The sequence below is a fragment of the Apium graveolens genome, chromosome 4 (assembly GCF_009905375.1).
Source record: "Apium graveolens cultivar Ventura chromosome 4, ASM990537v1, whole genome shotgun sequence".
Taxonomy (NCBI): domain Eukaryota; kingdom Viridiplantae; phylum Streptophyta; class Magnoliopsida; order Apiales; family Apiaceae; genus Apium; species Apium graveolens.
This window is the reverse complement of record NC_133650.1, coordinates 62,164,709-62,179,078: the sequence shown is the minus strand read 5'-3', so window position 1 is coordinate 62,179,078 and position 14,370 is coordinate 62,164,709. Positions and strand designations below refer to the sequence as shown.

General features: G+C 34.4%; 1 protein-coding gene and 1 long non-coding RNA gene across 2 annotated transcripts; one reads left to right on the top strand and one right to left on the bottom strand.

The window, feature by feature from the left end:
- Window positions 1–6,122: 6,122 nt before the first annotated feature.
- Window positions 6,123–7,151, bottom strand: LOC141718579 (uncharacterized). The gene has a single exon (XM_074520958.1). The coding sequence runs from the start codon at window positions 7,149–7,151 to the stop codon at window positions 6,123–6,125; it is 1,029 nt and encodes a 342-aa protein (XP_074377059.1).
- A 788-nt stretch (window positions 7,152–7,939) lies between these two features.
- LOC141718013 (uncharacterized) lies at window positions 7,940–11,653 on the top strand. Its single transcript, XR_012573898.1, has 2 exons — window positions 7,940–8,175; window positions 10,227–11,653. It is a non-coding gene; the product is annotated as an uncharacterized LOC141718013 (long non-coding RNA).
- Window positions 11,654–14,370: the final 2,717 nt, after the last annotated feature.

The following is a 14,370-nucleotide window of genomic DNA, read 5'->3' as shown; positions in this document are numbered from 1 at the left end:
CTTGATGATTAACACTTGATGTCATCAGGATTTAGTCACATAAGTAGATATTCAAGAAGAAAAAGGAAAGCAAAAATTCAAGACGGTGAAGGACTTTATCTCAGAAGCAATCATACATGGATATGTATTAGGTTTCCTTATTGTAATAGAATAGGATTCCTTATTGATTGTGTAACTGTGCACTATATAAGAACATATTAGGTTTACACTTTATGCATTGCGTACATTGATATATTATTCGCATAACGTAGCAGCTCTTGAGGATAATTGTTCATCCTTTGAGAGAGTACTTTTGTAAAAAGTTTTTATCTGCTAATATAAAAATTGTTGATTCTGTTAAAGCTTTATCGAATTATTTGCATAAACTGTATTCACCCACCCTCTACAGCTGATTACGGACCTAACATGGTGGGTTCGGATCATCAGGATCTCCTAGGGGCATCAAATCACTAGGATCAACCCTTGGGACTGGAGCCCTCCTTCTTGGTGTTGGACCTTCCAGGTCTATGATAGGAGGAATATCTCTTTGTCTTGTTGTAGGTGGAGGTCTCGGCATCAGGTGCATCTCCAGATCACGCTTTAGCCTTTGGATCTCAGGTTCATGAGCTATGATCTTCTTTTATATATCATAAGGAATCATCCCTTGAATGCTCCTGGGCTGTTGATAGCTTCTATGCATTGGTTCTTTATCATCACGTCTCCTTTTTGGAGCTACTTCATCATCCGATGAGTTGACGTCTCTAGTAGAGTAGGGTCGAGAGAACTCTCAATTCTCAAGGATAAAAGCAAGCCACGGATATATAGGGGCATCCTCCGTTATCCTTCACTTCGATTGGAGGGTCCACTTTCTCCAATATCATGGTATAGAGGTATCCCATAAGGTGGGTTAGTGGTTCCAGGAGTCACAACCATTGAGTACTCATACCCAACAAGTTGAGGGTTTATGGTGACATGCGGCTGCTGAAACTGGGGATTCGCCCCTTGAAGAGCTGGGGGATTTATCCCTTGAAGAGCTGGGGGATTTGTCCTTGGGGGAGGATCTTGGATTGGGGGATTCGTCCCTTGAGGCTTAGACTCGGATGCCCCTACACGGGTTCCTCTTTGAGTGGAGACATAAGTTGAGTGCGGGGGTATCTCCACCACTGATGAGATTGTTCGTGATGGGATAGGATTGTCTATTCCACTGTTATTTCTGCTCCGCGTGAGTACCATGGTTATTATTTTCCCACAGACGGCGCCAAATGTTGTGAAATAAAAACTAAGGTTCGTTAATATTTAATACTAGGGTTAGTGAGTTTCGAGCTTTAAGGGTTGTTCTTGCGATGAGGACTAGCTATCCACGCAAGATGGCTACGTACCTATGTATGGTAGAGAATCAAGCCAAAAACGTATTTCAAGGTTAAGGGGTAGAGTCCTTTATATAGACGTGAGTCTAGGGTTAGACTGGTGATAGGAGACTTGGTGGACAAGTCTCCTACTTAAATGTTAATTAGGACTCCTGTAAGAGAAGGGAGTCCAGATCCTTCCTTGTAGGAATTTGTGTTCGTGTTGGACACATGTCTCTACTCTTTTAGCCGTATTGAACCTATTCCATGAACAGTTCATTTTCGTGGAACTTGAAGACCCTGCTAATGGGCCTTGACCGTTTTGGCCGCCTTTAGTCTGTTACGAGCCTAAACCAGACTGGTCTATATTGGGTTTTGGACAAGAATTTCACGCTTAATTAATGTGACATTTAATGTGTTTTTAGGATGTATTTTTATTCATATCAGATATAACAATAGATAAAAACAAAATTGTTTAAGTGATTAGATTATTCTCTATATATATAACTATAATTCAATTCCACATTCGTATTTTCTCGATAATTACATATTTATTTGCAAAAATATTATAACAAACTATCAAAAATAAAAATATAATTGCAATAATATCATAAATAACAAACATATGTATATTAAAAATTTTAAAATAAATTTTAGAAAATAAAAAGAGTAAATTTTAAGATATCGTGCATCTTATAAGTTAGTGAGATTTGTCATATATTTTACATACAATTGAAAGGTAGTTGTGTCATATTTTATATATTACTATTTTTTAGTACATCGAATTATTAATAGGGAACGTCCGTAACTAAGATGTAGTTTGTACAATTATTAGTATAAATTAAAATTGAAAAATTATAATTTTAATTGTTTAAAATTTAGGTAAGCATGAGAAATATTTTGATGATAAAGTTGACTCGGAAATGTGAATGTAAATATTCAGATTCAATTTATCAAAATAACATTTTTCATATAAATATTTAGTACATGATTAAATTAGTCATTTCACTGAAAATAAAAAACCTTACTAATTTTATCGCGTTATTCTACTATTATATATAAAAGAGATTTTAGGAATTAAAATTTACGGTGAAAGAAATTAAGATGGTAACTTTGACTTGAGCAGAAAATTTAAGAAAATATTAATATGATAATTTGACTAGAAGAGAAATTTTAGGAGCATAATAAGATATTAATTTAAATAGAGTTAGAAAAAAGTTTGAGAAAATAATGACATGGGAAGCGACACCTTACCATCCTCGTCTTCCTTATTAAATAATTTAATTACGAAATTATCTTCATATATGAGCAAGGCTGATGCAATATGTGTTTTGCTCGATCCCCTTTAATATATCCTTCCTTAAGTTGTTTGATGCAGGCCGAGTTATCCTCGAATAAAACTGTAGGACTGTCTAAAATACTTGATAATCCACATGATTCTCGAATATGTTGAATGACCGACCTTAGCCAAATACATTCTCTGTTTGCTTCATGAATTGCTAGTAACTCTGCGTGGTTTGATGAAGTTGCGGCCATAGTTTGTTTTGTAGACTTCCAAGAGATAGAAGTATCACAATATATAAATAGGTAACCTGTTTGTGATCGCCCAAAATGAGGATCTGACATGTATCCAGCATCTGCATATCCAACTAGCCGTGATCTTGAATTATTTGGGAAGAATAGTCCAAGATCGATTGTCCCTCGAAGATATCTGAATATATGTTTTATTCCATCCCAATGCCTTTTAGTAGGGTCAGAACTAAATCTTGCCACAAGTTCACTGCAAATGCAATATCAGGTCGTGTGTTGTTTGCAAGATACATGAGAGCGCCAATTGCACTGAGATATGGAACTTCAGGTCCAAGAGTCTCTTCATCTTGTTTTCTAGGACGGAAAGGATCTTTTTCAACCTCGAGTGATCGAACAACCATTGGTGTGGTTAGTGGATGTGCTTTATCCATGTAGAACCGATCAAGAATCTTTTAGTGTAGTTTGATTGATGAACAAATTTTCCTGAAGATAAGAGCTCCACCTGTATACCTAAACAAAATCTTGTTCTTCCAAGATCTTTCATTTCAAACTCATTTTTCAAATAGTTAGCAACATTAGTAATATCTTCAGTAGTACCGATAAGATTCAAATCATCCACATATACAGCAATAATAACAAAACCAGTTGATGATCGTTTAATAAAAATGCAAGGACACACTTGATTATTAACATATCCATCATTCAATAAGTACTCACTAAGTCTGTTGGACCACATACGACCAGATTGTTTGAAACCATACAATGATCGTTGTAATTTAACAGAATATAAATGTCGAGGCTTAGTGTCCTCAATATTTAACCCTTCAGGAATTTTCATATAAATATCACTATCAAGTGATCCATATAGGTATGCTGTCACAACGTCCATCAAACGTGTTTCCAGTTTTTCCATACAAGCCATACCCATTAGAAAACGAAAAGTAACTCCATCCATCACAGGAGAGTATGTTTCCTGGTAATCAAAACCAGGTCTTTGAGAGAATCCATGGGCTACTAGCTGGGCCTTATATCTCACAATTTCATTCCTTTCATTTCATTTTCGTATAAACACCCATCTATTCCCGACAGGGACTACACCAGCTGGTGTTTGGACTGCAGGTCCAAATATATTTCTCTTGCGTAATGATTGTAATTCTTCTTGAATCGCAATTTTCCATTTTGGCCAATCATCTCGGTGTCGACACTCTTCCACACTTTGTGGTTCAGGATCGGAGTTCATAATAATATCATATGCCACGGAAAAAGCATATACATCATCAACCTCAATACTCCCACGATCCAGTAATTTCGCGTTATGGACATAATTTATTGAGATCTCATAATTTTCAGGTACCTTTGCTTCCGTGGAAGCATTTGCCACTTCTGGGGCATATGCCACTTCTGGGGCAACATTCTCTTCTGAAGGCAATCCCACGTCTGGGAGTTTTGTTACAGCCACTTCAGGGGCTTGAACCTCTTCAGGAGGAAATACCACTTCTGGGGTATTTTCTGAAACTTTTGCCACTTCTGGGACAATTCCAATCAATTTCCGTTTTGTGGTACAATATATTTTGCACCAATAGGTCTACCGCGCTTCTGGCGTGGCTTTGAATCACTAATCAATTCTCCAGGAATTGATTTCTTCGTAGGGATTTCAACTCGTGACGGAGCATTAACAGCAGATATATGTGACCTTATAATATGTCTAGAATCACTAAAGGCATCCGGCATTTGATTAGCAATATTTTGTATATGAATAATTCTTTGAACTTCAGATTCACATTTATTAGTACGTATTATCTCCCCCTAATTTAGGGAACATGGATTCATCAAAATGACAATTAGCATAGCGAGCAGTAAAAACATCACCAGTTAATAGTTCCAGATATCTTATAATAGATGGAGAATCAAAACCAACATATATACCAATTCTTCTTTGAGGTCCCATTTTATTTCTTTATGGTGGTGATATAGGAACATACACAACACAACCAAATACTTTTAAATGAGATATATTAGGTACTTGACCAAGAACTAATTTTTGAGGGGATTGTTTGTGGTAAGCAGAAGGCCTTATTCTAATTATATTTGCAGCATGAAGTATTGCATGACCCCAAACATATATAGGTAACTTTGCCCTTAGGAGTAAGGGACGGGCAATAAGTTGAAGTCTTTTAATTAAGGATTCTGCTAAACCATTTTGTGTATGTACGTGAGCCACTGGGTGTTCGACTGAGATTCCTACTGACATACAATATTCATTAAAAGTTGCAGATGTAAATTCAGCAGCATTATCTAGTCGGATTGATTTAATGGGATGGTCAGGAAATTGAGCTCGGAGTTTAATTATTTGGGCAAGTAATTTGGCAAAGGCTGTATTTCGGGTTGTAAGTAGACATACATGAGACCATCGAGTTGATGCATCAATTAAAACCATAAAGTACCTAAATGGGCCAGAAGATGGATGTATAGGACCACAAATGTCACCATGAATTCTTTCTAAGAATTTCGGGGACTCGGTTTGAAGCTTAACTGAGGATGGTCGGACAATAAGTTTTCCTAAGGAACATGCTGAACAATAAAGTTCATCTTGGGATATTATCTTTTGAGTTTTAAGAGGATGTCCCACAGAATTTTCAATGATACGACGCATCATAGATACTCCTGGATGACCGAGTCTTTCGTGCCGAAGGGAAAATAGTTTTGGGTGTATGACTTTGGGGATGTTGACACTATGAGATTCAAGAACTCGTATACTTGTAACATATAATCCTGAAGAAACCGAGTGGAATTTTTCTAGGACCCTTTTATTGTCAACGGTGTTTGAGGTGATGAGAAGGTATTCTTTTTCATTCTCATTAATAGTTTCAACGTGAAACCCGTTAAGACGGATATCTTTAAAACTCAGTAGGTTTCTAGTTGACTTGCTAGAGTATAGAGCCTCTTGTATGTGTATGTGTATCTTATTTGGTAGAAGAAAACTAGCTTTCCCAAAACCTTCTATTATATTTGATGTACCCGATACCGTCCAGACATGTGAGTTGGTTTTAGTCAACTGTGAGGAGTATTTCTGACTCTGTAAAATAGTGTGTGTAGTTGCGCAGTCAACAATGCATATATCTTCCATCTCTATACATATATAAATGAAAAACATCTTTATTAAAAACAAACCGAGTACATAGAACAACAACATGAAACAAGTACATAAAATGAGTACATAAGTAAAACGCAAAGAAAATAAGTAAAGCATGACAATACATATGAAGTCTAGTCGTCTAAACCATAATAAAGATTAGCACCAGTGTCTATTTCATTTGAGGACTTATTGACTGGTTCATTAACTAGATTATAATTAGCGAAGTTGGTTTCTACTCTCTTTCCATTATTCCTTTTGGATGACTCGTAGAGATCAACAAGATGTTTGGGTGTGCGACAAGTACGTTGCCAGTGCCCCTCAGATTCGCACCTATGACAGATGCCTCGGTTCTCTCCTTCTTGGGGCGCCTTTCTTTTATTTGGCACTTCACGTTGCCATTTCTGGTGGCCAGAGTTGTAACCATCACGTTGCCACTTCAGGTGGCCAGAATGATATTGATTGTGAAACCGACCACGAAAATTTCCACGTCCACGGTTTCGTCCATAACCCCGTCCTCCTCTATGCCCTTTCCCACGTTCATTCTTCAGGAATGACGTGTTATGTACTTCAGGTAACTGGGCAGAGCCTGTGGGAGGTATCTGATGATTTTTCAGTAGCAACTCATTATTCTTTTCAGCCACAAGAAGGAGAGATATCAACTCGCCATATTTCTGAAAATTACGCTCCCTATATTGTTGAGCCAGGATCATAGTGTTGGGGTGAAAGGTTGAGAGGGTCTTTTCAATCATTTCAGTATCAGTAATATTTTCACCACATAAAATTAATTTTGAGCTTATCTTGAAAAGAGCAGAATTATATTCAGCTACAGATTTGAAATCTTGTAACCTCAAATTAATCCAGTCATATCGGGCAGATGGCAAGTGAACAAGTTTTTGGTGATCAAATATATCCTTGAGATTATTCCAAAGGGTGAGTGGATTTTTGATAGTGAGGTATTCAGATTTTAGATCTTTGTGGATGTGATGCCTAAGAAAGATAATCGCTTTTGCATTTTGTTCAACAGTTGGGATCTTTTCCGGGTCAATAGTATCTTTTAGGCCATTAGCACTAAGGTGTAATTCCGCATCAAGGACCCATGACAAATAATTATTTCCGGAAACATCCAAGGCAACAAACTCTAATTTTGCAAGATTCGCCATTCTGAATAGATTTTAAATAAGATATAATATGTCACATAATATTTAAACATGCAAGTTGAAATAATAACTTTATACAAAAGTTACGACGGCATAGCCGACCAGAAAACTTTTGATTATTACTTGATGGCAGCGCCATTTTTATAGTAGTATTACTTGATGGCATAGCCATCTTTATAGATTTCAATCAGTAACATAAAGATGTAATAATATTTAGAAGAAAATGAGGAAAAGAAAACGTACCTCTTTTATGAAATAGTTTTAGTTGATAGGGACTCGTGGGTCAGAATAAGTCGTAGCTCTTTCGAGAATAAAGCTTCAGTTAACAGAGACTCGTGCTGATAACGTGTTATGAACCTTGATTGAAAATATTAGTTATGTTTAATGTAGAGGAAGTATAGGAGAATAAAAGATGGAGAGAAAGTTGTGTTGTATTTCATTAGCTAAATGAGTTATTTATAGTAGTTGGTTTACGAGGCTTACTAAGTAAGCTATTCAAATTTTTTTCATTAAGTATTACAAAACTTCCTCGATAAACTTTACAAGTCTTCCTCGATAAGCTTTACAAGTCTTCATTGGTAAGATTTGAGAGATACACTTTGACAATCATTTTATTTTTATTCAAATATTTTAACAGTTAAATCTTTATTGGATGAGATTGAATTTGAGATCGTAAAAAATTATATTTTTGTAAAAAAAATTGAAAACTAGTATTTTTGCAAATAAAAACTGAAAAAAAAACTATTAAAAAAATGGAATTGTATTTTTGAGTAGACCAAATGGGCCACAAGTAGGGGTTGAATTATATTCCATTAAAACCCGATCCCCGACCATTTCCCCAATTTGTAATCGGTGACGGTAAGTGTTCCATCTCCCTTTCAAATTCCAATTCCAGTTCCAATTTCAATTCAAAATCGGTCTGTGTGTGTATATATATATATTAGTATGTTCTGATCAGGGAAAATACAATACCCAGGCAGTGGTACTCATATCTTGTATTCAATTTGCTTGATTGCAGGCTGCAAGGGTATGTTCTTTTTTGTTTTTCAACTGTGTCGGATCCTGTACTCTGTTGTTGTATATTTCAATTTGCTTCGTTCATTATCTTACATATATAGATTAACAAATTATTATTATTATTATTATTATTATTATTATTATTATTATTATTATTATTATTATTATTATTATTTTTTTTTATTTTTATATGTGTGTGCGCGCATCGGTGATTCCTGCAACCCGATTAATGACGATTCTGTTGTTTCAATAGCCCCTAATACTTGACCAAATAAGTATATTCCTAGGTTAACAAAAACTAAAGGTGTCAACTTTATTCAGTTTTATCTTTTTCGCCTGCTATTTTACTGTTGTAAACATATATGTGTGTGCTCACATCTGGGATTCCTGCAACCAGATTAGTCGGTCTTTAATTCTTGTTTGCCTTATGCATTGTCTGTATTTTTTCTTGGGTCACAAGTACTTGTGTAGTTCCCTTCTAAGATGAAAACTTAATGAAAACTTGTGCCGGTGTTTGGATTAGTAATTTCGTTGTATAGGATGGGAATTTAGTTCCCTTTATGCACGTAAATAATACCCTCCCTCCCCCTTGGTATTCCATATCATTCCCATTTACCCTATTTTCATACCCTTCATTCTCATTCACAATTATACGCCCCCATAAATGTATTATCAGTTCACACATTACTCTAACTTTTGTTCCCCAATTGATCTTTCCCTACATATCTATCCAAACTTTAGAAGATAGGCTGTACTCTTCCACTTTTTGAGCTTCAATATCTGTTTTTTCTTTACTTTCTCAAGCTCTTATGTCCGCACAATAATCAATATTCGTATCACCACTTCGTGCATTAGAAGTGCAATACTCTTCTTTTAACACTTTCACATGTCCTCGAGATGCTGCAAAATCCTTCCTCTTCTTTTTTTAAGCGTGTTCAATTTCAATTGTTGGACTCATTGATCATCAAATGTCTATCCATATGACACTTCAGATGCAGTCAAATTATTTTTTAGGTTTTAAGAGTTGAACAGGCCAATGCAGATTTTTCTTCCTACCAAAAATTCCCTTATTTTTTTTAATAACTTTTGTGCCTTTTCCTGCTGAGCTATATGAAATCTACCAGATCATCTTGAAACATTTAAATTCTGTTGGGGAAGGGAGCGAAGATTTTTTAAACATGTTTATTATTTATATATATATTTTTGCTAAGTAACATGTTATTTATTACTCACTCCGTCCCAATTTATCTGTCTTATTTGACTTTTAACGGTCAAATTGACCCAACTTTGACCGAAAATTTCAAATAGTATAATATCGAAAATACTTATAAAATTTATATCATTAGAAAGTATGTTTAATCTACTTTTATATGTATATTTTAATTTTTCAAAATAATGAAAAAATGAGTTTTTATTTACGGTCAAAGTTGAGTCAATTTGACTATCAAAAGTCAAATAAGACAGATAAATTGGGACGGAACGGAGGGAGTAGTTTATATGTAATTATTCTACTGGGTAATATAGGTATTCATTTGAATCTTTTATACGAGGGGCTAGTAGTTTATTACATATGCAGCTGTTTGTAATAAGCCCAATTGTTTTGGGGTTTAATCCATTAGGTTTTATTTTAAGGTTTCAACTCTCTATATTATATAAGTCATGTCATCCCACGTATCATGGACGACTTGATCACGCAGAATTATTAATTTGGATTGAGTCTCTTCTTTATCTATGTGTTGCGATCCATGGTTTTTTATGGAAACCCTTTTGCGGTTCATTCGCTTTAAGTTTATCTTTTGTTCATTTTATTTTATATATCGTTATTTGTAAATTCCGTCCTGCATCAAATTCTTAATGTATTGATTTTAACATCATCTTGGCCAGGGAATAGGATAAAATTGCATTTAGTGTCAATATAAGGTATAGAACTGGAGAAGATATAAGTTGTGAAAACAATAATTTTATGTACAGTGTCGTTTTTCTTTAATTATGCTTATTGATTATTTCTTCGCTTGTTAATGTATCTTCTTACCATCCACATAAATATGATGCTGACCGCAGAGTGCTGAGCTTGCAACGGACCCGTGTTAAATTATCAAGGAAAAACAGATAACCCTGCATTGAATTAGCAACTAGGGTGAATGTCAAGTGTTCAAGTCTTTCATGGTAAAAACAATGCAAAGAGGACCAGAATGGATAAAAGCATTGTTGGAAATGATATACCATATCTGCCCGAAGGGATCATTTCTGAGATCTTGAGCTATTTGGAAGTGAAGTCTTTGCTGGTTTGTAAATCTGTGTGCAAGCTATGGTATGTCATAATTAAGGAGGATGAATTTTTAGAGATGCATATGAGAAGGAACAATGGCAGGTTTCACGTCTTTAAGCGTAATGGTGAAAGCCTTAACAGTGACGGGATTAAAGAAACATATCAATATCTGAGCAGTATAAACGGGTTGTTACTTGTGAAGAGAAGATCCAGTCACAAAATGTTCTAGATATCAAATAGGTAACCCTTCAACCAAAGAAGCACTTGATATTCCTTATCCAAATACGAGAGGGTTTCTCTTGGCGGTAACAATATATTTAGATTCATCTACTGGGTCATACAATTTTGTTTATGTATTCAGCGATAGAACGTGCAACGATTTTCTGTTCCAAGTTATCGATCTTGGACATCCAGGTACTTATCCACGTAACTATAAATCTCTTTCCTGGAGAACTTTCAACTGTAGAAAAATGCAAAATGTCAATGAACATAGGAAATATTGTTTTAGAATTATAACGACACATGTGGGCATGTTATATGTGCTTCAAACACTTAAAGTTGGGCGTGGCAAACCAGAAATCTTTTGTATTGACCTAGTACAGGTGAAATGTACAACATGTACTGGGCCAGAAAGCATATCATGTGATCGGGGTAGGCTTATATTTCAGTTGTGGCAGGAGAAACCAACAATACTCTCTCTTGCAAGAGATAAATTAAGGGTCCGGGTGTTGGAAGATTACAAAAAACAGAAGTGGTCAGACATCATATTAATTTCTTTGACATATTTAAATGAATATCCAAGATTGAAGAAGGTTACTCCCGTCCTTTTTCATGCAGATGGGGAAGATATGTTACTATATAAGTATCCAACAGTGTGTTATGTTTATAAACTTGAATCAAAAGAATTTTGTACGGTTATGCCAGGTACGGGGAAGAACATAGAGGTGGCAGAGACCATGGTTTCTCTGAAAGGAATGCAACCAGAGAAGGGGCCCTTCACTGAAATTGAGAAGGCCACCGAGATTTCGGCCTTGAATTATTTTGATGGGTTTCCTCAGACTAAGTCAGTGCTGGATGAGTTTTACATCCGCTGTTAGCTCAAAGTTGTACTTTTTGGTTATTTGACTTCTGTTTTGATGGACAAGATTACAATGTTTTTATTCTGATTCTTTAAACTAGTGTTCTTTTTTTATAAAATAGATTGCATTTTTTATGCTTTTGGGTTTTGTGTCTCCTATTCTTTCCGGTTGAAATCTGAGTAAATAGTTATGGTCATCCACCATTCCACCCAGCAAGATCAAGATTGAATTTTTTTTCTGTATTCCCCACAATATATTCGTCATATATATGATGAATACACAATATATTCATCGTATATAATATTCAACACATAAAGATTGGATTAGACATGGTTTCTTTATTCTTTTTTTACATAGTTTTGAAAGGTAGTCGGCGAAACAATACCTAATTTAGGTATATTTGTCGGCTAAACAATACCTATTTTAGGTATATATATTATTTTTACCTTTTACATTTTAAATATAACTAGGGACTTTTACCCACGCTACACAAATTTATTATTCGACAATTTATTAAACGTAAATTGTTATATAAATGAAAAGAATAGTATATCGTATTGCAAGATGATGAACTCTTAATTACATTAACGAACAAATAAAAATACATAAGGATGCACCAAAAAACATAAATTGGCACTTTCAAACAAAAATACAGGAACCTATTGTTTGATTAAAATCTTACATCAATGCCAGGATTATATTCGCCACAAAGATTTCAGCGTTAAATAATTGACGATTATAAGAAGTGAACTTAGTAACAATCTGAATGCTTTGTTAATTAATATAACACGTACATTACCTCAATTTTGATGCATAACAGGTATAGTTAGTGGCTAAAAATATTCATCCGGGAGAGTCATAACTTTCTGCTATACTTTTAAACTAAGCACAATATGATATTCAATGACATTTTAGGAAATGTTTGACAATGCTTAAAATGTCCAATAGTGCATAATATTAATGCTTAAAATGTCCAATGATGATAAATAGAGTGTTGATGATGAATTTGAGGATTACTAAAGCGCTACTATTATATATGAAGTGGACTAATGAAAAGATACAACATGAAGGATTAACTATCATGAATTAGTGCTTAGCAAAATGAATTTTCAATCTTAAGATTTTAACAAATATACTAAAAATTGAGCTTCATATGGTGCATTAAAATTCAATTGGCAGTATCTTATCGCTAGATTGAAGATTAGTTGTTTCATGAACTTTTCTTTGGAACATGAGGCCTAATAAGATTATTAACTACATACTAAATGAATGATTGTTATGAAGTCTATCATGCAAAGATGTATGTGACATTATTAAATTAGAAAGCAATAAGATAACTAATTAAAATTTTACACACTATACATTGTACTATAATATGTAATTAGTCTGCATAATATTCTAAAGGTGAAAATGTAGTGAATAGTGAGACAGTATACATCCTGAATTCTAGTAGGTTACTTTTGTCAGTTTTGGCAACAATTGTACTACTAAGAAAGATTAAGGTGATTTTAACATTGCAATGCTTGTTTGCTAACTAATTCACTTATCATATATGATTAATAACAAAAAGTAATAACACATATAATTTGAAATGCAATCAGTTGAACTACATTGTTCCATGTACATGCATTGATAATTCACACAATATGTTTAAAATACAGAAATTCATAACATGTCTTTGGTATGAAACTTTAAAACACATGCATTGCAGGAGAATATCTAACATGCTTAATCAAGGAAACTACTTAGGAGAATCTTGTACATAATGAGTTGAGTAGCACAATGCTCACACTTAGTGTTCCACAAATGAGATATTTTCAAGGTTTTGCTGTATACTTCACCCTCAATATGAAAGTCAGGCTCAACAGTCCTATCGCAGAGTGATATGCATAATTCTTCTTCATAAGGATGACCTTCTAACTGGTACATTGGGTCTAAATTTCATGCATTTGGGCAAAACTTGTATACAGGCAGAAGAAAGTCTCTATCTGTAATGTAAGCATACATCTCTTCAAACAACCTAACAATTGCTATCAACTTCGATCTCATGTCAGTTCTATTAAGAAATTCAAACATCTCCTGGAAAGTCTGACTTCTTTCAAGGCCTCTAAATATAGCTTTAAAGAAAATAAAGCCGAACAAAGATGAAAAAATGATTACCTGATATATGAGCCAACACTGCGAGATGATGATCAACATTTTGCCTCAGAAACATATTCCGAACTGAGTTGTAGAATATCGTTTGATCAACATTGTTGCAAACTGCAAAAGCTATGAAACCATGAAAACGATCACGTGTAACCTCGAATGGATTTTGATTAAACTGATACAGTGCCTCCCAATCCATTTTGTCTAACACTTCTTTGATTTTGAGTGAGGTTTGCCTATTTAGCCAAACCATTAATAGTCTTGGAAAACTGTTGAAATTATCTGCCTGGATAATAATGTAAGAAAAGATCAAACCGATAATGTCCGATTGAAGATTTTCCATTGTTTTGGTTATTCTCAAAAATGACAGTTTTATGAAATAGATAATATGATAGAGTAAGAATACTGTGTAGAGGTGTCTAGATGAGATAATGAAAAGGTTGTGTTAAATTAGGTATAATTTGTGTAGTGGTGTCTAGATGAGATAATGAAAAGGTTGTGTTAAATTAGGTATAATTATACTTAATGAACTTATCATAAAATTGAATCAATGCATGTGTAACAGTGAGGCCAAATAGACTCTTCACCTTCTATAGTTATGTTTTTAAGTAAAAGATCTTATATTTAGATTTTGCAGTTGATGATGTAAGAATGCTCATCATACTTTATTGTGTAATACATGCCATAATAATTACACTTTTATACATTA

What these genes read in the sequence shown, in the direction of transcription:
- LOC141718579 (XM_074520958.1), bottom strand. Translation starts at nt 7,151, where the DNA reads ATGGCGAATCTTGCAAAATTAGAGTTTGTTGCCTTGGATGTTTCCGGA.